This window comes from Mustela putorius, unplaced genomic scaffold (genome assembly GCF_011764305.1).
Source record: "Mustela putorius furo isolate JIRA1106 unplaced genomic scaffold, ASM1176430v1.1 tig00003942_pilon_pilon_pilon, whole genome shotgun sequence".
Classification (NCBI taxonomy): Eukaryota; Metazoa; Chordata; class Mammalia; order Carnivora; family Mustelidae; genus Mustela; species Mustela putorius.
The window spans coordinates 6,883,348-6,909,526 of NW_025422087.1; the positions used below are offsets into that span (position 1 = coordinate 6,883,348).

The 26,179-nt window shown below is 39.2% G+C and overlaps 1 protein-coding gene across 8 annotated transcripts in view; it reads left to right on the top strand.

Annotated features, from left to right (window-relative positions):
* FRY (FRY microtubule binding protein) overlaps window positions 1-26,179 on the top strand; it is a 433,556-nt gene that overhangs the window by 186,527 nt on the left and 220,850 nt on the right. The window contains exon 1 of one of the 8 annotated variants that reach the window (XM_045069580.1): window positions 21,467-21,770. The exons of the other annotated variants lie outside the window; for them this stretch is intronic. Coding sequence (XP_044925515.1) covers window positions 21,710-21,770 — 61 coding nt within the window. The 5' untranslated portion in view covers window positions 21,467-21,709. Of the gene's footprint in view, window positions 1-21,466; window positions 21,771-26,179 lie in introns of those variants that run through there. 8 annotated transcript variants of the gene reach the window in all.

Here is a 26,179-nt window from a genome sequence, read left to right on the forward strand (position 1 = left end):
TCCACCACAAAACATGCTATAAGGATGCAGCACAAAATGATTTGATTTCAGCTTCTCTGCTACTTTTGCATGCTGCTAAGTAAAGGTGCCCATAGAGCTAAAATAGACCAAGAAACAACGGTAGGCAAGGAGGAGAGAGGACCTAGATAATTTTACAATCTGGGAACAGCCCAGGATATTTGAGAAAGTTCCCAGCACTCAGATGTTTCAACGGCACACTTAGATGATACAACATGAAATATTCTCTTTATTTAAAAGACATCTGTTTCAAAACATCTTAATACCGATGACTCATTAGTTCACTTCTGGGTACAGCTCAAGGAATTGAATGGGTTACATATGTCCTGATCTTCTTCTTAGTAACTTCTACATTTCTAAGCTTCATGTGATATTCAAAATGATTGGACTCAAATGTGAGTTTGGGCTGAGAAATGACATTTTCCTGAGTTGGGGCTGTTCCGCGGCTTCTCAGCCCCACACACAAGCTTTTGTGCAGGTTCTCTGCTGGTATTAAATCTTAAATTTATTTAGTGCCTTGTGGTCTGCTCAGCACCTTTAAAAACATTACCTCATTTGATGAATGGGATGCATTGATTATGAATAAACTAGCTTCTTCCTAAATGTTCCTGGTTTAGGGTGATAAGGCTTAATTCACCCCACGCCCGAATTGAGCTTCTGAGCAATGAGACACCCAGAGGGCATCAAGTAGGTATATTTTGCGAGCTTTCAGATCAGATTCAAATGGACAAATAATGATTTTAGCCCAGGTCTTTACCTTTGAATAGGACTTATTAAAGAAAAAAATGAAGTATGTCTTGGCATCTATTACTTCAGATACACAAAGGTAAGCCCATTTAAAAAACATATGTATTATACGTTAATCAAATTAAAAAATAAATGAAAAATATAAAAAAATACATCCATGTCACGATTTTCTGGATGTATCTGTACCCCACCATTTCTTAGTGATTTTTTTTTAAGATTTTATTTATTTATTTGACAGACAGAGATCACAAGTAGACAGAGAGGCAGGCAGAGAGAGAGAGAGGAGGAAGCAGGCTCCCTGCTGAGCAGAGAGCCTGATGCGGGACTCGATCCCAGGACCCTGAGATCATGACCTGAGCCAAAGGCAGCGGCTTAACCCACTGAGCCACCCAGGTACCCCTCTTAGTGATCTTTTTAAAACACTCAAACATGTCTGATTTTCTACACTGTGATGCCTTCTGAGAATCACACATTTGCATACAACCCAGTGAAAAAGACTTAGCAGGCAACCACGTCTTGAAAGGTGAATGGCATTTGTGAAAAACAAAGCACACAGCTTCATCTCATCTTTTTCCTTGCTGACTACTGCCATTTGATAGATTCCTTTCATCATATTCATTGAAATATCTCTCCATTGTAGAACCGTTGGCTACAGGAGTAAGAAAATGTTCTCTTCTTTGAGTTGGAAAGTGTCTGTCAGGCTTGAAGGAGCAATAGAATTAGCTTTTTCTATAAGAATATCTTTACTTACTTTTTGATACTGGATTATACTCAAAAACTTACTATCTTAGCGTCAGCTTTTTCCCAGTTGTTGCATCAGAATACTTTGTGACTCTGCAGTGTTGGAAAAACAAGAGAAACCTTAAAAGGATTTCCTTTTGAGCACCACACACCAGACCCACTGCTCTGGGTGTCTGAATCAGACCTGGATCCTCATATCAGGGATCTTAGAGCTTCCTCCTTCCTTGGAAGTTAGAAATAATAATGCAGAAGAATCCCAGGGAAAGGATCCAATGATATTTCAGTGACAGCGTATGCCATAGAAAATTTTATTTGGGAGACTGTGTTCAGTAGATTCTGTTGAATTTAACTTGGTGGATTTATACTTTCATGGCGTCGGACAACTGTTGGAAACCTGGTGCTTGCAAGCAAATTCCTCTAAGAACATTCCCCCTAGCAGGATACCTGAAAGAGAAGAGGGAGGGTAAATTATTTACTCTGAGACACTTGGTTGAATGTCAGTATCGGGGTAGCAAGAATTTCAGATAGGCATTCTTACATTAGAAATCTGTGAAGAAGACTCACCATGTTTATCAGAATTTTGACCGGGGACTAATTTAAAGCCAGTCATTCTTCATTTGAGTGGTCCTGTCACTCTTCAGAACATTGAGATTAAAGAGTATGATGAGTGTGAGAGAGAATTCTATATTTCTGTAAGGTTCTCGATCCTACCCCTTACCTATATTGTTAAAACACTTTTCTTCTTTCTTACAGAACATACAAGCACAAGCATTTAAATATTAGTCACCCAGAACTCCAGCTGCTAAACAGTGAAAGTTTATATTCTGCCAGCATATCAGACTCTATAATGAGTCTGATTTTGGTTTAATTCCTTTCTACTGTATAGTAACTTGATGAGCTGCAGATGGAAATTTAAGCCAAAGCCATAACATTTCAGTTAATACTTTTTATGCTGCTGTAAGAATTTGTTGTCATGTCAATTTAAGGGAGTTGAAATCTTTTTCAAGAAGGCATTCAAATCTATTTTAAGAGCTTTTATCAACTCTAATTTGATATACAACTCTGACTGCCTCCGCTGTTCTTAATCAATTGCAAAGTGCAAAGTAGTTTAGCTGTGGAAGACAGCATTGAAATTTCCAGAATTCTCAGCTAATGCCACAAGCACAACATTATGGAAATATACAATTAAATTTCCATTAAAATTTCTTGCCTGAGCTTAAGAGACAGTAGGCTGACTTCTTTGAGTTTAGACTTAAACAGGTAAATATGTATTTTGGCAGCCATGAAAAGGATAGGGTATTAGATTAACTAGAGAGAAACTTTAGTAAAATTCCATTCGAATGTTATATTTATGTAGGAAGGATCTGGCAAATCAAGAAAATGGTGTGTCACATAAGAGTCAACTCAAAAACATACTTCAATTGTTTAAACACGAGATTAAGTTTTTCTTCCCTGTTTTTCTGTTATTTTTCTGTGTGTGATCTTGATTGCCTCCTGTCCCCACTTCCTTAGGTGAAAGGAGCAAATGTGACACCTTGTCACTACCTGTTTAATGTGAAGGGTTTTGAATACCTCCACGGAAAAATGAGGTTTGTGTAAGCATCATAATATGTGTCAGTTATTTCCCTTATGCCATTAAAGCTGAACTGGAGGACGTTGAGTTGTACGCTATTGAACTTGACTGATAAGTAGAGACTGGATCTCTGGCTTTCTAAGCTTGATCAGTTTCTTGGACTAGTCAGCTTTTAAGTATTCTGAATAATAAATAGGTGTCACACTGCACAGTCTATGGGGTTCTTTCTATTGTATTTTTTTTTTTTAAACAGTAGTGACTGTGTATCCAACTCAGTGAATTTGAACAGGGTTGTATCCTATTTGAAGTGCTGGCATTCTTGATCAAGAGACCAGCATGTCTTTCTGCATGGTGAGATATGGTGCTTGTAGAAATTGTCAGTATTCTGGAAGCTTTATAGCATATGATCATACATTCAAAGGATACTCTCCTAGGTTTTAGTAGATATTGTGTTTCAAGTTAAGCCTTGTTGAAATAAGGTCATAAGGATGCAAGATAATATTTAAAAATGTGTCTGAAACACTGTTTGGTTTGTTACACCATCTACTTATACTTCATGCCTGAGACTAGGTAGAACTCTTTCATGACAGCTTTAAAGAATTATACAACTGAAAACGTTGCCTTAAAGGAATAGATTGCCTATGACTTTCGCAAATTATAAGCAGTTCATTTAAAATTTACAAGTTCGAACACTATGGGGAGGACAAATGGTGGTTTTTCTTCAAAAAATATGGAACTCAGCTTCTCAATTTTCAGCTTTTGAAAACCACATTTTAAATGAATCTCCCCTAGGGGCACCTGGGTGGCTCAGTGGGTTAGAGCCTCTGCCTTCGGCTCGGGTCATGATCCCAGGGTCCTGGGATTGAGCCCCATATCAGGCTCTCTGCTCAGCAGGGGGCCTGCTTCCCTTCCTCTCTCTCTGCCTGCCTCTCTGCCTGCTTGTGATCTCTGTCTGTCAAATAAATAAATAAAATCTTTAATAAATAAATAAATCTCCCCTAAAAATGAAACCTTGGTATTGACTGACACCGTGATCTTAGCTATAGTATACTTGTACTATTTCAGCATCCCAGAAGTAAAGATCTACTTTTCTAATGAGTAGTTTAGCTTCCTTTGGGAGTTTGGAGAGAAGCTAAGCCCTGTGCAGCGCCACACTGGGTGTTTTGTTTTACTTCCCTCAGGGTTTGATGGTGGCCCTGAGTCCTGATCTCATCCTCTCTTCCATACTGAGAGTGCAGAACAACCCATTCTCTATTTTATTTGACCTAATACAATTGCAAGAAAATAGGAAAGTAAGAACAAATTGTAGTATTCCTTGCTGATTTTTGTGTTCTATTTCCTAACAAACCCCCAGTCCTTATCATTATTCTTATTCCTATTATTATTATTATGGGAAAGCTTATCCTAGCTTCTGCCGATTGAGATATCAATTTTGAAGGTGTTTGAAAACTTGGCTCATTTTCAACCGAAAAGAAAAAAAAATTAACAATGTTAAATGCTTGAGCTTTAAGAGCAGTCAAAATTATGATTAAGAACTCATTCTCATTCTCTCTAAAAATTCTCTCTCTAAAGTTCTATCACATTTTAAAGATCCAAAAGTCTGTTTTAATGTTAACTTAGCTTCTTTTCTTTCTCTTATTAGCCATTTTGTTAGCTACTTCAGTGCTTATCACCATTTTCCTAGAGGGGCAAAGGAGTTGAAATTCAAATCAGCCAACTGTTCCACTTAGAAAAGAAATATAAATTAGAAATGATTGAATAGGATTCTAATCAGTGACTTTCATTCTAAAACCTAAATCCCTCTTCTCAGTAATCACAGTTCAGTAACAGGCCTGTTCTTCATAGGTAGAACAGTATGGTTCTTACTTAGAACTTTCTCTTGCCATCTAGTAATTGAAAATGTGTGTCTTAGGAGGCTTTTCCATAAATACTAGAATAACTTCATGATGGCTGAAAGAATAAAGACTTAATTAATTTGCTTACCTAACATACAGTCTGGGGATCATAGTTTCCAGGTGGATTTAGAGGCTCAAGGACACAGACCATCCAACCTTCAGACTTGTCACTGCGTGATCACAGATGGTAACCTCGGTTCCAAACCTTTTGCTTTACTTAAAAGTCAGGATGGGAGAGAGTTCAGGTTAGGTCTTTCTTCTGATGAGGAAAAAATTTTGCCAAAGACACCAGCAAACTTCCTCTTGCTTTCCTAATTGGAATTGGGTGATATGCCAGTCCTGGCAAAGTTGAATGGAATTACCACATTGGTTTAGACAAACCATGATGCATCAGGCTGGAATGGGTCCACTTTCTGTAGGACAAGAGACTGCTACCTGCTACTTGAACAAAACCGAGATTCTTACCAAGGCAGAAGGGTAGTCAACAATAGAAACTGCCGTAAAATATAATCCATACAATGGTAGATGACTATTAATAACTCCCCACTTTTGTTATGTAGCCTTGCATTAAGCACAGTAATAACAGCTGATATTTATAAGCCCTTGCGAAGTGTAAAGTGCTGTATTACCTGCTTTACATGCATCATTTCCTCTAATCCTCACCATGACCCTATTTTACACATACCACTTGTAAGTGACAGAGCCAGAAATCAGACCTAGAGTCTAGGGTAAAAACTAAACTCTGCTACCTCTCATCATTCTTTGCAAGATCAAGAGATTGATTAATAGTAGGTGAAACTGATTAAACTCAGATAGGAGCAGAAGGATATTGACATGTATTTCCTGCTAAGGTATCAGAGTGGTATTTGTCAAAAAGCAGTGGCAAAGTTCTCAAATAATACTGTATCTCACTTCCTCTAGTTTCAAGAAAAAAAAGGAGCATTCCCTGGTGTTTTTCTTATGCCCATTCAATAAGAAATTGAGTCTATTTTTGTTTTCTTTTAAGCAAATTATAAGAAAGAATATTACTAGATCAGAAACTTGAGCCCTTCAAGATTGTAGCCAATTCTCTGTTGAAAGAGAAAGAAAACAGGAATATATTAGGTTTATTGAAATCTGTCATTAGATTAAAATGAGCAAATACAGTATTAATTCATCTGAATGCCATCTAACAGGAGTAGATAAAATATCCTTAACTTTGTCATTACAAAAAAATGACCAAAATATTTTCCTGTTTTCGAGTATTTCCATTTATGTAGAAATATCAGTATTTTCTGGTGAGGTTTAGATTTCAGTCTTATTATTTAGATTTGGCTATTAACCTGAAAGGGTTTTATTGACTCACTTTACTGCCTATCCACAGCACTCTTCAGCTAAGTCTTGGAATGGTCTAATAAGAATAGCTAGCATTTATGAAGGACTACTGAGTTTCACCCTCTGTTCTGAGCACTATCTCATTTAAACTTCATCAGATCCTACTGAAACAAATACCACCGTATAGGTGAAAAATGAGTGAATGAATGAGTGAATGACTTCCCCAGGGTAAGTGCATCAGTAGGTGCTAGCACCTAGATTCAAATTTACTTCTGGCTCTAGAATCTCTGTTCTTATTGGCTGCCCAGCAGGAGCCATTCCCAACTCCCTCCTGTGCTCATTACCCCCAGCATGTCTGCAGGAGGCAGGTGCTCACTTATTCTCAGCCTTCAGTACAAGCCTGCAACTGTGATTCAAGTTGCTAGGGGAATTTCTGGAATATATCCTTCTTCCTGAGAATAGGAAGAATGCATCTTTTGCCACTCTGATGGACCTACTGCTTGCAGCCTTGGGACACAGTTTGTGTAGACAACAGAAAAAATTTTTTTTTGAATTCTAGTACCCTGAGATGACTTTTAGCTGAACATGAGCCAAGTTCCCACTCTTAAAGAGAAGACTGTCTAGAGAAAGAGACCAACATAAATCGATAATTACAATAAAATATATCCAGTAATCAACCCCCTGGAAGATGAGTTGCGTGTATGAGTAGGAGTGACTATTATTTGTACATAAATAATACTCATTGACCCTTAAGACCAGATCTTCCCTACTCCAAAGCTGAATCTTTTCTTACCAGCCTGGTGAAGCTTCGACTTTCTCTCTCTCCTCCAGGTCCCTTATTCTGTTCAGCGTTCTTATTGTCAATGCTGAATTTCGTGATCAGTTAGTTCCAGGCAAGAAACTGGAGTCCTTTTTGGTCCTTCTTTCTTGTTCATTGAAAACATCATTAAAACTTGTCATGCTTTCTTCCCCAAATGCCATCCCCCTCATCTGGATCTCTGTCCCCATCACCTCTGCCAAGACCTGGTTCCCAGTGTTCTGCACGTGGCCCATCCCATCTGGAATATTCACAACTCCTCCTGGACTGCCTCTCTGCTGCCAACCACCTTTGCAGGGCAGGTCTGGTCCTCGCCAGCTTTGAGCACTGATCTCACCTTTGCATTGGTAATGGTGGGTTGACACTGAGAGTGAGATTTCCAGTGGATAGATGCAAACACACGGAGTAACTAAGATGTCATTATGAACTGAAAGTGATCATCCGAGTTCATTTTATAGACCATCTGTATACAAACCTTGTGTTTTGGTAAACTTGCGTGTTCTACAGAATGCAAAAATGGACTCGACTCCTGACACACAGTCTGTAGTCACAGTCATGGGCCAGAAGTGGGGTGAGCGTATTGTTATCATGCTAGAATATATTATTCTGTATGCTTTCATGCTGGTGAGATTCAGAGAGCCTGGACTTGATAGGCATGATGCAAAAATTAAGGGAAGTTTGTCTGGAGTGAAGGAAAAAAACAAAAGTTAAGTATAATTATCTGGTAAAGGGAGCTCAGGCCTAAGATCTCACTAGTCATGAAGTGTACACACTCCAGTGATGGAAGGTCCCCTCATCAACTCTCAAGTGTCCCTTATACACAAAATAACAGCCATCAAACTGGTGCAATGAGCTCATTAAATATATTGTTCTGCAGACAAGGCTCTTGTTTTAGGGGGTGACTAAGAGACTGTCACTTCTTGGGCCAGGAGAATGAAAATGCTCTTTGGGCTCTGGGAAAAGGATAGAGATAAATTGTCGATACTGTCCCTAGGACATCCCTCCCCGTTCCAGTCTGCGTCTTACTGGGCTGTTTTCTCTTGGAAGACAACTCCTCACTGAGTTATTCAACTCCATGTTTTCATGACGTTTCTGCCATTGACCTACATAAGGGAGAGAAGGTTAGAATGTTCTTCACAGGCAGTGTTAAATTCGTGTTAAAGGTCTACCCTTGCCCAGTGGTACTGGGGCTAGCAGAGTCATGCGAGCTCAGCCCTCAAATGTGAGTGTCTGTCTCTTCCACTTTAATGAAGAAATGGTTGGAAAGTGAACCAGGTCTGGAAGAGTCAAGCCGAAGTGTCATCCCACTTGGATTATTTGCTTTTATTTTTCCTTGCTGAAAACAGAAGTGAATCACACCCTTCAGTGAAGCCATGCGGCAGAGGGAAATGATGCAATGCTGGTCACGTGACACAGAGAAGAAAGGCCCATTATGCCAACCTAGTTCTGCATTGTGTTCTGGCCTAAGGAGAGGTTAATACCCACACTGGGAAGCAGAACAAAGCTGTGGCTCTTAAATGTGAATCCTTCTCTACTTGGAGGAGCTGTGACTTGCTTTTTGTCTCTTCTGTATTCTTCTGCCTTTTGGACCACTAAATGGATTCACTAATTTTCAGCATAGTGTAAAATATGAAAAGAATTTAGTTAAGTTTGCTTTATTTCCTTTTTCCATAAGATTTGGGCTGTTTATGACCGTACAGTTTGCCTTGGCTGCTTACTTGTTATGTGACCTTGAGCAAGTTACTTAAACAGATTCCCTAAAAAGGTATCATCTATCATGCGTGTCTTTATAAATAACTAATGTCATAGAGCCATAACAATTAAATGAGTTTATGTTTATGAGGTATTTAATATATAGCCTCGCTTGCAGTAGCTCAGTAAGTGGGAACCATGACTTTTACTAGTTTACCTATTTCATGCTTACCTAAATTCCTCCATGAGTGCTTTTATCTCATTTGCTCTTTGCCAAGACAGAATGACCAGGACCTGAAGAGGCCTGGGGTTCTCTGTGACATCTTCTTGGCTTGGCAATATGATCTTTACCACTTCAAATAGTGGACATCTGAGTAAAGAAGTATGTTTTTGGAACTTCAGAGGCTACACCATCTGAAGAAGGTAAAATACCTTTCTCTCAAATTCAGAATTGTGTAGAGTGATAACATATCAAGGTATTAGGATATGCTATAGTTGCAGCATTTTCTGTGTCACAGGAATTAAAGATTAAGCGTATGTTTTTTGGACCTGAGCCAAGCTTTCTTCCTGAGTATGATGAGTTCAGGTGTCCGCTTTGGAGCAGACTCTCACTGGACTTTCACTGCCCCACTTCCCCTACACTTTCTACACACTTCCATTGTCGCAACAGTGACCTTGTTGTGTAACGGCTTTCCCTGTCTAGGCACCGCCCCTCCCTCCCTCCACACACACTGGGCTAAAATGCAATCATCTTGTCATTGTCAGATTCCCCAGCACATTTCAGGACACATTGGCTGTTAATCAACTTTTAAATGTTTGAAAACCTGGATAAAATGACCTGAATGGGTGTGGGAGGTTTAGAGCCAAACTTAGCTAGCATTTATTTATCCCATTGGTAGGTCAGCCCCTAGCAAGCAACACCAAATGTTTTGTATGTCAGAGTCTTTTATTTCAAACAGTAACTTAGCATCTACTCTTGGCTATAAAGTCTCTTTCTTTCTGTGACCCTCACCTGTTTTCCTTCAGTAAATTCAACAAGTTCAATTGCACCATTGTGTTCACAGAACTCTGGACAAATGAGTCTGTGAAACTCAAAGTTAGACTGAAATAATTTATTTATGTAGCAATCAGCCAACTTGAGAGAATATTTCTGCGATAGATTGTTTTTGCTTTTGTCTTGTTTCTAAAAGACTTTTTTTGAATTACAGTTGATACACAATGTCACATTAGTTCCAGGTGTACAGCGTAGTGATTCAAGAGCTCTGTTATGCTGTGCTCACTCTAAGTATAGCTGCCATCTGTCACCATACAGCACTATTACACCACCACTGACTGTATTCCCTGTGCTGTGCCTTTCATCCCCATGACTTACTCATTACACAGCTGGGTACCTGGATCTCCCACCCACCTTTGCCCATTCTGTTCATCCCCCTCTTTTTGTTTTTGTTTTAAATCTGTTAACCTGTCAAAGATTGCTTTCTGTAAAAATAATGACAAATACTAATATTAGTCTAAATGTCATTTAGGTTATATGGATTTAATTTAACTTTACTTTTAAACCTTCCAGCCACTTTTGCTAAATGAGAAGGAGACCATTCTTGGCGAAATCTACTGAGTTATTGTAATTTTTACTGATCAAGGTCTTTCCTTCCATGAGAACTTATTTGGAGAAACTAATTGCATTATTGGGAAAAAAAAGTCTGAACCCAAAGATTTTTCTCACGATTTTCTCATGAGGTGGATGTACTCAGAGCATCGGCCCAAATTAGACATGCTCAAAAAGTTCCAGGAAGTCCCTGAGAGTGAATCAATCGGCAGGCCCTCCTTTCCTTCTTGTAAATAGTTAAAGGCCTCCGCGTGTCAGGCAATATGGTAGATAGAACCCCGCTCTTGCCTTCTGTGAGCTTGACAGTCAAGGAACGCCTGCTTTGATGAAAGAGGAGACTTGCGGAAGTTGCACAGAGAACAAAAATGCTGATTAAATACGCGTTCTACCTGTGCCAGCCATTGTGCCTGGACTTAGGGAGACTGACCTACAGAATCATCAGGAGAAGGAAGTGATTCATCATTGGGAGGGAGGAGGCTAGGAATAGTTCCAAGAGGCTGTGACATTTGAACTTGAAGAATGTTACAGAGAAGAGCGCAAGGGGCAGAAGGAAGAAGGTGAGCAAATGCAGGGAGGTATGGAGGTGGCCAGTTCAGGCAGTGACAGCTGGATCCCAGGGTCCATGACAGAGAGTGACAGACGCTGCACAAGTTGGGTCAGATCCCAAGGCACGTTGAAGGACCTGCTGAAGGCTCCGGGCTTCACCCTGAAAGCATAGGGCAGGCTACTGAGTTTTAGGTAACGAGCAACATGGTCAGATCGCAGTTCACTCTTGGGAGTCTTAGCTAAAAATGAAAGTTCGGAGAGTCCCTTCAGGAATCACCCAGGAAAGAGGTGACAAGGACTCAAGGGGATGGTAAAGGTGTTGGACAGGAAGAAGCAGTTTTAAATTGTTGGAGACAGAATCACCAGGATTTGGTTTGTACCCTAAGTCTAGTCTGTTAAGTCCAGCTCTCTTAAACTCATACAGAATCATACAATTCGGTAGCTCAGGCAAGCTCTTAAAGAGAAAGAGACAGAAGCAATTACCTGATCCACAGTGTTTTGAAATTACCTGTTGAATAGAAACCGTGCTCTTTAGCTAGAATATTTGTGTTGAGGATAAAAGGGGATGGGAGAGTTGTCTCTTGACAGTCCTCACGTGATTGACTGCTCCAAGGTACACAGAGGTGTTTCGCAGCTGCTGTGCATTCCCATCTGTGGGATTTGTTTCATGGTTATTCCCAGGTCACACATTGGCAGGTTTTGTTTTGGTTTTGTTTTGTAATAAAACATACAATTGAGATAAGCAAATGACCCTGAATCACTTGAACGTGCAAATCAGCATCCAACCAATGGCCCACAGCCCACACAAATGCTTTGGGGTGAGGTGAGGTTGTTGGTTCATCTAGGTTGTCACAAGCAGTTTGGATATGCGGAAGTCTCCTAGGAAAATGTACTGTGATTTTCCCAGGAAACCAAGGCCCTGTGAAGGGTCCCGACGCCAGCGCTTCTTAAGAGATGAGATTCAAGATGATCTCTGTTAGCTGCTTTTTATTGTACTCCTCGCCAGACATGGTTTGCCGCTGCCATGACAGATGATTACCAATTGTTTCACTTTTCCCTCCCTGTCCAGGGAGAGCCATGTGCTTTCTGGGGCCCTGTGTACCTGTATCAAATTCTTCTAGGAGGAAATCTCTCCCACTCGTAGGCAACTCGATGATGACGTCTTTTTCTGTGTTTTTATGCCAATTCAAACTCCATCCCATTAAGGCTAGTTGAATCAGATCCTCCCAGTGCCTCCTGCCCTGCCCTTACATGACGAAACTTCTGGGAGTTGCATTAACTTTCATGGGCTGCCAGGGCGTGACAGTAACTATTTCAGAATGCCCCAGAGTGCTCTGGTAACAGTGAATAAGTAATGGCATAGGGACGTCATCACTTAAGAAAGTAAGGCAAATGTGCACCTAACTTGATTATAAAAACCTCTACTGTCTTGTGTACGCTCAGTTCTCCCAATGAATATTGCAAAATAATGAATTTAAAATCAATTGATAATTATATACCCACCACACAGTATTACAGGAAGACAGGTCAGCATGTCAACAAACTCTCTAGAGGCTACTTAAGAATGAGGATTATTCAAATAGAGGAAACTCTAGCCATATAGTGGAGATCAGAGATCAGAATTCAAGCCCAAAGGTTATGCACTACTCCATTCAGGGGCACCTGGGTGACTCGGTGGGCTAAGCCTCTGCCTTTGGCTCAGATCAAGCCCTGCATCAGGCTCTCTGCTTAGCAGGGAGCCTGCTTCCCCCCCCCCCTCTCTACCTGCCTCTCCGCCTACTTGTGATCTCTCTGTCAGATAAATGAATAAAATCTTTAAAAAAAAATACTCCATTCATATAGTTTCATATTTAAGTATTTTCACCCCCTTCCAATTCAGGAGCTCAAAGTTATATCCCATGATGTAACTGGATAAGGAAAATAACTGTTTCCCCCTTACTTGGTTTTTGGGGCACAAGTGGAGTTTTTACAAGGTTTTGAAAGAGAAGATAGGTCAGCAGGATTGGGAGGAAAAGGAATGTCAAATAAAGAAGCATGTAGTTCACCATGCAAGAAGCAGAGCAAAAGAGCGGCTTGATGGCTGGCCAGAGCAGATGGAAGGGCATTTGAGAGCTGCCTGTCTGAATGAAGAAGCCCACTAAAAATTCATACGTATTTTTGTCCGTTTAGCTTTTTGGTTAAATATTGAGCCGATTCTCCCTGGCACTTGAATTCCCCCTGATTTTTCAGGTGGATATTAACTCCAGGCCTGCTAAATTACATGCCCATGATGAAATGATTCCATGAATCCAATTAATGGTGTGACATTTTGCCTAATGGGAGTCTGTATTAGGAAGTCTCAGTCTTAGATGATTCTACCAGGTTTCCTTACCACAGAGATGTGGTTTAAAAAAATTAAAAATGTAGGGACGCTTGGATGGCTCAGTTGGTTAAGTGTCTGCCTTCAGCTTAGGTTGTGATCCCAGGGCCCTGGGATTGAGTCCTGCATGGGGCTCCTTGCCCCGAGGGGAGTCTGCTTCTCCCACTGCATGCCGCTCCCCTTGCTTGCCTCCCCTTCTCTCTTTCTGTCTCTCTGACAAAATCTTAAAAAAATAATAATAATAAAATTTAAAATTTAAACAAATCAATGAGTATTCATTGAGAATCCACTGTGTGCAGAAACTCTTCAGTGGAAACCTGGGTGCATTGGAAAAAAGTGTGAGGTACTCACCCCAAAGAGGCGGGCAAGGTGGAAATCCATGAGGTAGTTAGTGAGAATGATGATGGCTATGCAGGAGCTATTACAGATCAGTGTGTGATCAGTTGTCATGTAGATGGTAATACTGCTAAGGGAGTTCTATGATGTTTAAAAATCTGGTCCGTAGTCAGTTTTATATTTTGGTTTCATATAGACTTGGGTACCATGTAGAAGCATTTAATATCAGAGAGATCTTTTATGGTGTTTTTGCTTCTCAACTTCTAGAAGCAATCTGGTATAGTAGGAAGGATATGAGCTTCTGAGCCAGAAAAGCTGTATTTGAGCCCTTTTCTCTAGCATTTACTGGTGTGCGATCTTGGACAGTTTAGTTTAATTATCTCAGCTGTCAAGTGGGGATAAGGTAATCACTTCTCAGTCCCACCCAACCTGATACTTTCTCAAGTGATTAATAAATGTTTGCTTATTTAAATCAATAAATCAATATTTTTGTATCATTTATTTCTGAGTATATTGGACTATGGGTATTTACAAATTCATGGCCATGCCACACTGTGGCTTCTCTTAATGGCTTTCCATGTTTATTCACAAAAATTGTTTCCCATGTATCCATCTTTTAAAGTAGTAAGTGGTCTTAAGAACAGCATATATAGTAGAAATATAATTCAGGGCACATGCAATTTTAAGTTTTTTAGTAGCCACATTAAACAGAGCTTTAACACATCTGGAAGTAATTTTGATAGTATTTTACCTAGTTCAGTATATCTAAAATATATTTCAACATGTAATCAGCATAAAGTTATTAATAAGTATTTACATTTGGGAGGGGGAACTATTCCTTTAAAATCCAGTGTTTGGGGCACCTGGGTGGCTCAGTGGGTTAAGCCTCTGCCTTGGGCTCAGGCCATGATCTCAGGGTCCTGGGATCGAGCCCCGAATCAGGCTCTCTGCTATGCGGGGATCCTGCTTCCCCCCCTCTCTCTGCCTGCCTCCCTGACTACTTGTGATCTCTCTCTCTCTCTCAAATAAATACATAAAATCTTTTTTAAAAAATGAAATCCAGTGTTTGTCTTACAATACCAGCACATCTACATTTGGACACCAAATGGGTCAAAATACTTTATTTCTATTTAGATTTCATAAAATTGATAATTAAGTAGTTTCATCTATGCAGTTTTTCCAAACATAACTAAATTTTTTTCTGACAACTGAATGAAGCATTTAAACAAATTAAAATTAAAATTGAGTAACTCAGTTGCTCTGGTCAGTTTCATTTAATAGCTCTCTGTGGCTAGCATGAAATAGCACATACAAGAAATTGTCTTGAATTATTTTTCAGTAAGATCTTGGACTTCCAGGCATTTCATCATTTCATAATATAAAATAAAGATACTTCTAAACCTGGATTTCATTTTGGGAGTTGCCTTATACTGACTGTGCTTAGTGGTAACTTAGTGCTTAGTGGTAACTTCTGACATCCAGCTTGTCATTCTGTCTGCTAGATTTATGAGATCTTCTTTGAATGAAACTTTTTACTTTTGCCTAATGAAAGTTTAGTTAATTCAAAAATGCTGCAGGATTGTTGTCTTGTCCTAGCATAAAGTCTGAATTTATCCTATTTGCAAATGAATAGTCTGAGTCTCTGGCTGTGTGACTTGCCCAAGGACCTGTGGCTAGCTAGTTGTGCCGGGGAGATAGACCTTAAACAGACTTGAGGATCCATGCTGGCACGGAATCTATATTTTGCTTCATTTAGGTGCAGGTGGGTTTCTGTTACCCTGCTCTGGACACAACATCTTACCTGAAGGAGGACCCTTCACTGGGTCATATTTTTTGATTCTCCAAAGTATCAATAACCCAAAATGCGAAGAGAACATCTGCATTGTCTCAGAATCTTCCTTGGGAAGAGCAAGGTTATGGAAATGAAGGTGATGGGGAGAGAAAATTCCTTTGCAATAAAAAGCTCCCCACTCCAATGCACTAGTAAAGGCAAATTTAACTTGGGAGAAAAACAATTATAGCCCCCAAAATAGAGATGTTCTTACTCCATACGTTTCTGTGTATACTTTTCACTTTTGGAAATTTCTCTTTACTTCTGAGTAAAACCAGTATAGATGATTCATAAGCACTGAATGGAAATGACCTTGGGATATTAAGCTGCATAGTTCCCTAACACTCAATGTAGCCTGTTCTTAAACATTGTTGGATTCTATATGCTTTCTTAATGAGTGGCCCAAAAGGCTTTGGGCTAATTTCCTGAGCTTTTAGCATTAACCATGTCAGTAGATATTACACATCTTATAGAAAAGGTCAATATCTTCAGTCAAAACTTCAAATTCAGAAATCTTGATTTAAAGGATTCTCTGATGCAAATAGTTATTTACTCTCATTCTGACTGTACATCCCTGAACTCTGGTCACTGAGTCAATCAGAATTGGATTCCCATGGTCAGATTTATTTTATTAGGTATTTAGCTATTTGGGATGAAAATATAATCTTTCAGAATTTTTCATCCTTTGTTGACATCGTGTCCTCTAGCACACACGCACTCCCCCCCCGCCCTTTTTTTTTTCTTTTCTTTTTTTTAATTCTGGGCAACCATTCAGAAATGTCTTTAAGGACTACTAATGGATTCCATCCAGGATTACTCTAAAATGAATGGCATTGCCTGGCCTTTGTTGGCATAATCATTAATTGTGTGAGTACTTTTAAGAAATTTTGCTTCCATCATTTGATTTTACCTTTTGATTTTCTACATGCCATTTGCTTGAGTTGTGTACAAATAAAATTTAGAAGAGAATTTGTGGTAGTCTGTGTATAAAGTATGTAGGTTTGGGATTGACATCTATTTGGGGCAGAACAGAGGAACCTATGATGCTGTTTTAAGGTAAGCAACAAATTAAGGACAGAATAAGCAAATCCTAAGATTTTTAGGTTTACTTCCTTCATTACATTGGAAGTCTGCAAGTTTGAGTTTACCGGCTTGATAGCTCTGTTCAAACGGTAACTATTTCAGACTTTCCTCTGCATTCCCTGTGTAGAGAGACAGTTGCAAGGATGCTCAATTATCATTCATTATTACATATTCCCAGAGGCCATCATAGCTTCTGAACCTGGCCATACATCAGAATCGCTCTAGCCTCATCAGAGGTTGAGATGCTCTCCATCTCTTGGAGGCCCTGGAGTCTGTACTTTTTATAGAGCTCTCCAGCACTGGGTCATTTCTGGGCTTTTTCAGGCCCTGTCCCCACAAAATAAATGAGTGAAATTTAAGCAATCAGATCAATACCATAGACCTCCAGAATCATAGAACTTAGACTGTAGGCAAGGAAGAGATGCAGTTAGGGAATATAATTGTAGAACAAGGGAATGTTTATAAGGTGATTGAAGGAAATGATGAGAGAAACTTTTTGGAGCAGAAACATTTATAATACATAAGAACATGTAACATGTTAATTCTTTCACTTCTCATCCACTTAGAATCCCTTCCGCTTCTCCTCCCCAAGGCTGGGTTGAAGTCCGCCTGGTAACATACACCACAGGTGATGCATGGAAGCTTAAGAGAGCCTCCCATGCAGGTTCAGATGATCTATACCTAATGAGCTTCGCACACCTGTTGGGAGAACGCTGTTTTCATGGTGGCTTGCTTCCAGAGGCACCCTGTGCCAAGACAAACCAGTATTTTCCTAGAGGTCTTCCTGGTAAACATTTTCATTCTGCATGTGTTTGCAGCACATGTCTTGAGGCAATGACACACTTGGCAAACCCCGCCTACTACTAGATGCCTCCTTGATAGCCAGGCACAATGACACATTGTCTTTTAGGAGCTCTCCCATCTTATTATGGTTTCTACAAGAAAGGGGCAAGGCTGCAGGTGATGTTTGCTTAAGGTGTGCTTAATTCTGCTGTGGTACTGATTCCTACCTTAAGACGACCTCTGAGGTTCTTTGTCTCTGAAAGATTTATTAATACAGATGCATGAATATATTCTGTACTGTGTTACGTCATGGAAAAAGAGTGAAGAGACAGAATCCTTTTGGCACTGGCATCTTTTGTTAGCTGTCATATTTCTGTGATAATACCTTAACACTTTATTTACTAAATTTCTAGAAAAAGTAATGTGCAGGTTACTATGCATATGAAATGGAACTACTTGATTACTGAAATGTTTCATTAAAGATATCGCAAACTAGTTCTAAAAGCTCAATGAGAAATATTGGATTGATAAGCAATGATAAAAAACAAAGCAAGAGTCATCATCAGCTTAACTTTTTTTTTAAATCACTTCACGGTGTTGAATGAAATAGTGTTTAATATAATAATGTTAAAAGCTGGCTTTTTTTGTTAAGCTGGAAAAAACTTGGTTGGTGTCTAAAGGATATTTCTTGCTTCCCATAATACAGTAGTATGGATTGACATTGACATTAAAGAAGGTGAATAGACTGTGAGGCTACATTTAATGAGAGTGGTTATGTGGTCTAACCTTCATGCTAATAAAGTAGCGATCAGTCAGACAGTCGCCTAAGAACAATCTTTCCTGAAACAGTGAGGTAAATGAAACACACCCGGAAACTTCGTTGCAACTTCGAAGCTTGTGATCAGATTTGGACTTTCATTTGCCCTTAAAAATATTTGTGGTAATGCCACCAGGCCACCCAGAAGCAGAGAGGAAATATTTATGACTATTAGATTAACTGTTAAAGTAATAATTTAATTTAGATTTGAGTGTTATTATGGAGCTATCAATTAAACATACCAGTAATCCAGTTGATGTTATTTATTAAATTTAGATTATATTAATATAGTTTAAAATGCATGACATTTATTTAGCCTCATCAGGGAACAAATGATCTCTGAGTAAACTTCTCCCAGCCATGAAGCTTAAACCTTGAAGTGTCAAAACATTTTAACTTAATAATTTTGAACAGAATGCTTTCTGTTAATTACCTTAGTATTTTCTATATTATGTCTGTGACTATAGGATGCTAATGTAGTTTAACCCTGTCTAAATGAATTCAGATCATTAGCAAATGTATTGATTAGTAAATGTTCTATAATATATGGCTACCTTTGGAACTCTTGAAATGTTAAGGGTCAACTCTTTTTATGCTAAATTATCTTTCAATTCCTATCCTTCAAAATTTTTATGTCTGTTTATTTTTGTTCCCGATTTTTCAGTTACTATCAGCCATCAGCTGACAGCTGTCACTTACTCAACTGTCAGTGGACTTTAGGCATCTTCACCCACCCATAATTGCTTTTAATCTAACATAGCTTGAGGAGGAAATTAGGGTGTGAGAATAATGTCCACATAGGAGACATGTCCTCCAAGTGGAGACGGATGAGGTGAGATGGGAACTCTTAGCACAAAAAACTCTGAGCTTTAATAGAAGAACTTTATGCCATCTGTTTAGACTATAAGGATGCCTTTGATTATTCACTGATTCAACTTTTTCTAGACACTAGGGGCCCAAAGATGAGAATAACGTTGTTTATGCCCTAAGGATGCTCCCCCAAACCGGTACATGCCTGGCTATCACAGAGGAGCAAGTAGACCATGGAGGGCAGCAAATAAGGCTGTAATCTATGGAATTCAGCTGGGTTTTGAATAAGTGAAATTTCTGGATTAAATAAAAAAGATTATTTGAGGGCTGCTCTTAAATGTATGCGAAGACAAATATGCTGCTTAGAAGTTCCAGTTCCGTGCATGCGTGCGTGTGTGTGTGTGTGTGTGTGTGTGCGCGCGTAAATACATATATATACATGCCACATCTTCTTTATCCATTCATCAGTTGATGGACTTTTGGGCTCTCTCCATAGTTTAGCTGTCTTGCTATTGGCAATGGTGTGGATGGAGCTAGAATGTATTATGTTAATAAAATAAATCAGAGAAAAATATCATATGATCTCACTCATATGTAGAATTTAAGAAAGAAAACAGATGAGCATATGGGAAAGGGGAAAAGAGAAAAAGGAGAGGGAAAAACAAGGCATAAGAGACCTTAAGTTTAAAGAACAAACTGAGGGTTGGTGGAGGGAGGTGGATGGGGGATGGGCTAGATGGGAGATGGGGATTACAGAGGGCACTTGTGAGCACTGGGTGTTGTATGTAGGTGAAGAATCACGGAATTCTCCTCCAGACACCAATATTCCACTGTATGTTAACTAACACAATTTAAATTCATAAAAAAGGAGGAAAAAATTAGAATGAAATAAAGACGTTCCAATTCATATTAAGGGAAGTACTAGAAAAAAATTAAATGCAGTGACCCTGAGAGTCTGACAAACCTGCATCTGAATGACCTCGGGCAATCTGATTTTGATTCCTTTCCATCACCTCTAAGAGGGAGATGTAATGCCTACATTTTCAGGTGGCTGTGAGGCCTGTGTGAAAGGGTATGTGAAAAGGGCCTAGCAGAGTACTTGAATCCAGTTCAGTGCCCCATTAATATTCTCTTTTCTGCCTTTTCTTCCCCCCACTTCCCTTTGATGTTGTTTGGTAAGGGGCGTCTGTAAAAAGAGTGAGAAATAAAATGACAAATACTTCTTTTCATATTCCTATGAGGCTGCCTGAAGTCATGTTCTTTTAATTGAATGACAGTCCCATCATTTGGAAGGCTGGTCTAATAATAGCACCAGAGATTGGAAGCTGACAAAGTGCAAATTTTCAGTCAAGTCTTGATTCCAGTTTAGATGTGAAAAGAAGAGACTTGAAAAAGAATCCTTGTTGCTGAAAACACAGATACCTCCCTAGGCACACTCTTGGATTAGAATTGTGTGGACCCCTTTTAGTAAAACATAAACCAAATGCCACATGTGCCCAGCAGCCAACTCTTTAAAAAAGGTTAGAAAGCCCGAATGTGGGAGACTCAGTGGTGCCTTGGGGCATCTTTGCTGGCGTCTTTGCTCACCTGAAGTGTTCATGTGGGTCATTTGGACGTGTTCCTCCTTCCTATAAAAGGCTTCAGTTCATCAGGCAATTCCCCATCCTGTGCTATTTTGCAATTCCAACCTCTATCGCTAAAGAACGCCTTCGGTGACCCTGAGTAAATCAAGAATAGAAAATTACTTGGGTTTCATGCTCTTCGCTGTGTTAGTGAAGACATAGATTTTCATTGACCCTCACAGAAAACAGTCTGTCAGAAATAATGCCCACCGAAGGATCAATGAGTTACACTTTTGTTTTTAAGTAACTTTGCAGGTTTCTTTCTCAGTCTCTTCACTGGTCTAAACCTGCTTTCTTTTGGGGGTGAGATACTTAATGTTCACCAATAAATAGTGGTTCCTTCTTGGTCTTAGAAATGAAGCTTTTTTAACCAGTTGATTTAGGCTGTGCTTTTAAAATATTAGAACTTAGGATTTAAAAGCAATTGCTTTTCTTTACTGGTTGTATCAACAGATGTTCAGTGTTTCGTTTTTCCTTATGGGTGTATGGTTTCTCACTGACTCTTGGCTTCACATGGGGATTCTCTGCTATTGGTTTTGTCTGTAAGAATTTAAGCTGTTTAAAGCTGTTTGTGCTTGTGGCCAAGAGCTCCTAGTTCCCAAAGCAACGGTTTATCACCCGCCCCGAGTTATCTCTGCTCTTACATTTCTTCAATCACAGAACACAACAGCACCAGCGAGCTAGATCCGTGGGTAGCGCGTGCGTTCGGTATGCATGGACTGTTTATGGCGAGCCGTGTGGGTCGGGCTCATGTTCCTGGAGTGCTTTGAGCAGCTTTACTAATCTGTCAGCATAGTATGTTCTCGTGGATAAATATAGACATACGGGCACTCTGTGAGTTGTAGGTCACTGTCTTACTGTGCAGCTAAAAATTGTCCCATTGGTATGAAGAGTCTGCCCTGGACGGAAGGCCTGTTTTAGTTTGTCTTCTACTGTAGGTCTTTAGCACCTGACTAAAAATACACCTTGGCCAAAAATAAGAGAGCCCTACCTTGTGGCTGAGACACTTATGGTGCCAGGGAGCAACGGAATCATGGAGTCCGTCATTATGTTTTTTTGCTTTGGAACATAGTCTGTGTAGCAGTTCCAGACTATTCGTTTGGGTTCCTTTTCAGGCTCATGGAGATTACAACAGCCTGTTGGAGACGATCCTGTGTGATCAGCTTCATAAAAGGGCTTGGTAGGTATGAAAGGCTGGGGACATGTATAGCGTGGATCATTGGTTGTTAAATGCTGAATGTAGGGAAGGTTCTCTTAAAGGTTTCAATGGATGGAGGTGGGGGGGTTGCTAATTACATCTGCATGTGGGGATTTACTTACAATGTCACCGTTTAGAGGCAGGAATAATGCTTTTTAAGTTTCTGTTTGGAATTGTGGTATTTCAGAGGTGATTTTTGTATATTAGTCTATGGGACAACAGGCTGTGATGTCATGGGATTTTTCTGTGCGCTGAAGTTTCACTAAAAGATTCAGTACAACTATCTGTGCTGCAAAATTGCCATCTATAAAAGTAGCTTAATGTGTATTTGGAAAATAGGTAATACCATTGCATTTTCTATTACAGCAGAAGTAGGATTTATGCTTGATTTCTTCTAAACATTAATGTAAATACTCAATTATTTTGTTTAAAGCATTAAAATAAGCCTGAGGCAGTTTTCCCCTTTGCTTTTGGCTTAGCCTTCTTTAACACATACAAATACACTGTTTTCTTTTATTGTTTCTGAATTAATAAAACAGGATATTATGGGTTAACCAACATTAAATGGGTCCAAGCTGCATGCCTCTGCTTTTCCTTTATCAGAGTACTAGTCTGGTTACATTAGTTCTAGCATAACCTTGTAAGCAATATTGTACAAGAGTTCAGAAAAATTAATGAGAGGAGACTTCCATGACACAGGGTTAATTACATGCATCTTGGATATCGACTGTTTAACTTTCTATTTAATGAAGGTAGGAAAAGTTAATTTGTAAATGGTACAGGCACAACATATTGCTCTGATAGAGAAGAAACATTTTGTTTATTAATGATTTGTGAGATTTAATTGTTAATTATTCTTCTGCACTATCTCTAATGAAACTATTAGATATTTGCATATGATGCCATTCTGTTTCTGGGAATGAAATCTCTATTAGTCATTAATTTACTCCTTACTCTGTGGTTTAAAAAGTTGAGAGTGTGTTAAAAACTTTTTTTATCCTCTAAGAGATTTTCTTGTTGTTGATGTATAATAAGTGTACAAATTTAATGATAAAACTTACAGTTTCATGTATTTGGAAAAAATGCTGCATCATAATAGGGCTTATGTGAACTACTTAGTATTTTTGTTGTTTGATATCTCTTGGATACGTTACTAACCCTTACTATGTTTCCACTGAATGGACCACTCCCATGATCTGGCAGCCATCTTAGCTCCTTTTTACTTACTGCCTTTCTTGCTCCCAGTAGATAAACTTAATTTTTATAAGAGGTCAGTAACAACAAATATGTTTCTGTGAGTTCATATATTTATCACCATCTCACTGCCTCAGATTATAAATTTCAGGTAGGCATGTATCAAGTGAATTTTATATAGTCATTGTACATTTATGTAAGTATTTAAGAATCTAGTGAAACTTAAAATCTTTTTTTATTAAATGAACTGTCATCAAAGTAAATAAGTACATATGAACCAGTAATTTAATAAATGTTTTGTTGTTGACAAAATAAAAAACTAACTAAACTCTAAAGGATTTCACTTATTCAGTTAATGTATTTAACAAACACTGAATGAGCTTCTGCTGTATACCCTGGAATGGAAGTTCTTCCTTTACTATAGATGTTGGAAATGTATCTTGTGTTGCCATGTATATTACATAATGCACAGACATAATGTCTATATCATATTTAGGTATATATATATTATTGTGTGCATATGTATGCATATATATTATCTTACAGAATGCATACTGCAATGCATATTATAACTGTGTGTATGCATTTTATAATATATAATTTTATAATAAAATAATACATTCTTTATTAACAAAGACATATGTAGGACTAGACTCCCCTTCAGGTCACTGCATTCATCATGTAATCTGAAAGGGGATCCTGCAGGGGAATAGCTAAAACTTTGCTTTATGACCTTCATTTGTCAAAATATGGCAGCTTTTGGCACCGTTCCTGGTGGCCGTCACTGCACATCAAGTCTGCTCTGTCCTTGTTGTCCCTTTAGGTTGGGTTCCTGTGTAATGCTTCCACGAGTACAGTGACAAAAACTTCTTTCAGAGACTGTGTTCTCTCTCCCTTGATGCCCAGCTTCAGTACGATTCTAATAAAATGGCTCGGGAAGCCGGGCTTGTCATTTGGGGTAATGTCTAATGCCCAGATAATGGTTTGCGAGCGACTGCTGTTCCAACAGTCTCTAGCACCTTTTTGAGCAGGACCCACAGAAAAAAGCACATTTTGCATTTTGACCCCAAACACGTACCCCATACATATGTGTAGGTGCAGACAGAGACTGAAAACAGAAGTTTTGTAAGTAATGCATAATTACCCTCACTGTGCAGGAGGTCATCACCCTGCTATTTTCTCTTCTGTGGTTTTCTATTCTATCTCATTGAACTCATCCTGGTTAGCACCCAGGAAATAGGTTTGATGATCGAGTAATGGGTCACAAGCCCCACTTTGACAAACTGCTTTTGAGATTTTATAAGCCAGACATGCTCAACACACCAATAACCACGTTCTCTACTGAAATGACATGCTGTCATCCATGATACTATATTCTACTCCTGGGCAGATTGCTTCATTTGTCAGCATCTTGCTTGGTTGCAGAAATAGCTCTCTCAATAGACTTAATGTGAGTCTTGGTTTGATGTCGGGCTTCTAAGCTGAAGACAATTCATGACCTTATAGATCTTCATGCTTCCTTACTCCTTAATGCAGCAAATATTTATTGAGTATAAGCTAGAAGGAGAGGATACAAAAGGAATAAAACAAATTCTTTGCCCTTGCTGCACTTGGGCCTTGCTGCCCTTGCAGTGGGGAGCTAGGTAGAAAACCAATATATAATGTGTGATCAGTGGGAGATCAGTGCCCTGCAGGAGGGTAAAGATGGGTAGAGGGATAGAGGGAAGTACCAGGCAGTGGTTGGCCAGAGGGAGTGAGCCACTCTCAAGTGTCCTTTCTTCTCTACTTCTATGAATTCCTACAACCCCAGTGCTCCCCACTCCCATTCTCTTCTGCCTTGATGCCTTCTCTGACTGTATCTATCATTGGTTATTTCCAGGCCTCAACTTCATTGTCCCCATCCTAGAGAGCCCTGCCCTGCCCCCACAGTCACAGATATGTCACCCCTGTTCCCGTCACAGCACTTACTATTTTGTAATTATATTTCTGGGTGTATTTATTTTATAATGCCTGCCTCCCCTGCATATTAGCAGCTCCCCAGCAGCTAACACAGTGCTTGGAGTCGAGTAGGCCCTTGGTAAATATTAGCTGATTGAAGAAGTGAAAAATGAATAAATGAAGCGAATGAATATTCTCCTAAATTCTTGTCATGTGTCCTAAGTATAAATACTCTGAGACCCACGTCACTCATTCCATACATTTAATTTGTGTGGAAGGAGGTGGCTGGACCTAGGATCTGAGTGAACATTCAAACCTATGTCATGGAACCTGGGTTAAAGATGGCATTTGATTTTTTTTTAATGTATTTTTTTTTAATTGAGTTCAGTTCCTCAATGGAATAATGAAGGAATAATAGTATTCCTTTGTTATTGCCATTATAAGATGTAGGTATTTTTTTTTTTTTATAAATGAGCCTTCTCTTTTAAAAAAGGTTTTATCATGAAATTTTTCAAACACAAAAGGGGAAAGAATAACAGTATAATGCACACATATCACTATTACTGAGATTCAACAGTTGTCAAGATTTTGCCAAGTTTGCTTCATTTATACCTTCTTTGTTAAAGCATTTCAAATCCAATAGAGATATTTCATTGAACTCTGTACAATCAGTATGCATTCTAGAAAATATGGATATGTTCTTCCCTACCCCATAGTGCTAATTTCATACCTCACAAAACTGACCATAATTCTGTGATGTAACCTAATGTCCAATCCATATTCAAGGTGCTTTGATTGTCCTTTCCAGAAAGGTCTTTGAACAGTTGGGCTGCTTCAATCAAGATTCAGACAAGGTCCACACATTAACGTTTGGTTGTTCTGTCCCCTAAGTCTTTAATCACCCTACCCATTTTTATCTCCTCCGTTGACTTGTAGAAATCAGTGCAGCTGTCCAATAAAATGTACCTAACTTTGAATGATCTCTTTGCTCCCTTAGGGTGACATTTAACTTGTTCCTATATCCCCTTTGTTTTCTTGTAAATGGACATTAGCAACAATGTTTTGAAAACTTGATGAACATGGGCATAGGGCAAGTTACAACTCCCTCTCTACCACACTGCCAAAGTCATTTCTGTTCCAGTGGTAGGAGCGTGAAAGCCGCTGTCTCATTCAGATGCACGTAGCCAACATCACTTTCAGTGCTTGGGTGCAGTAACTATGACCAATATCCTGCCACTGATGGGGAATTTTGAGAAAGC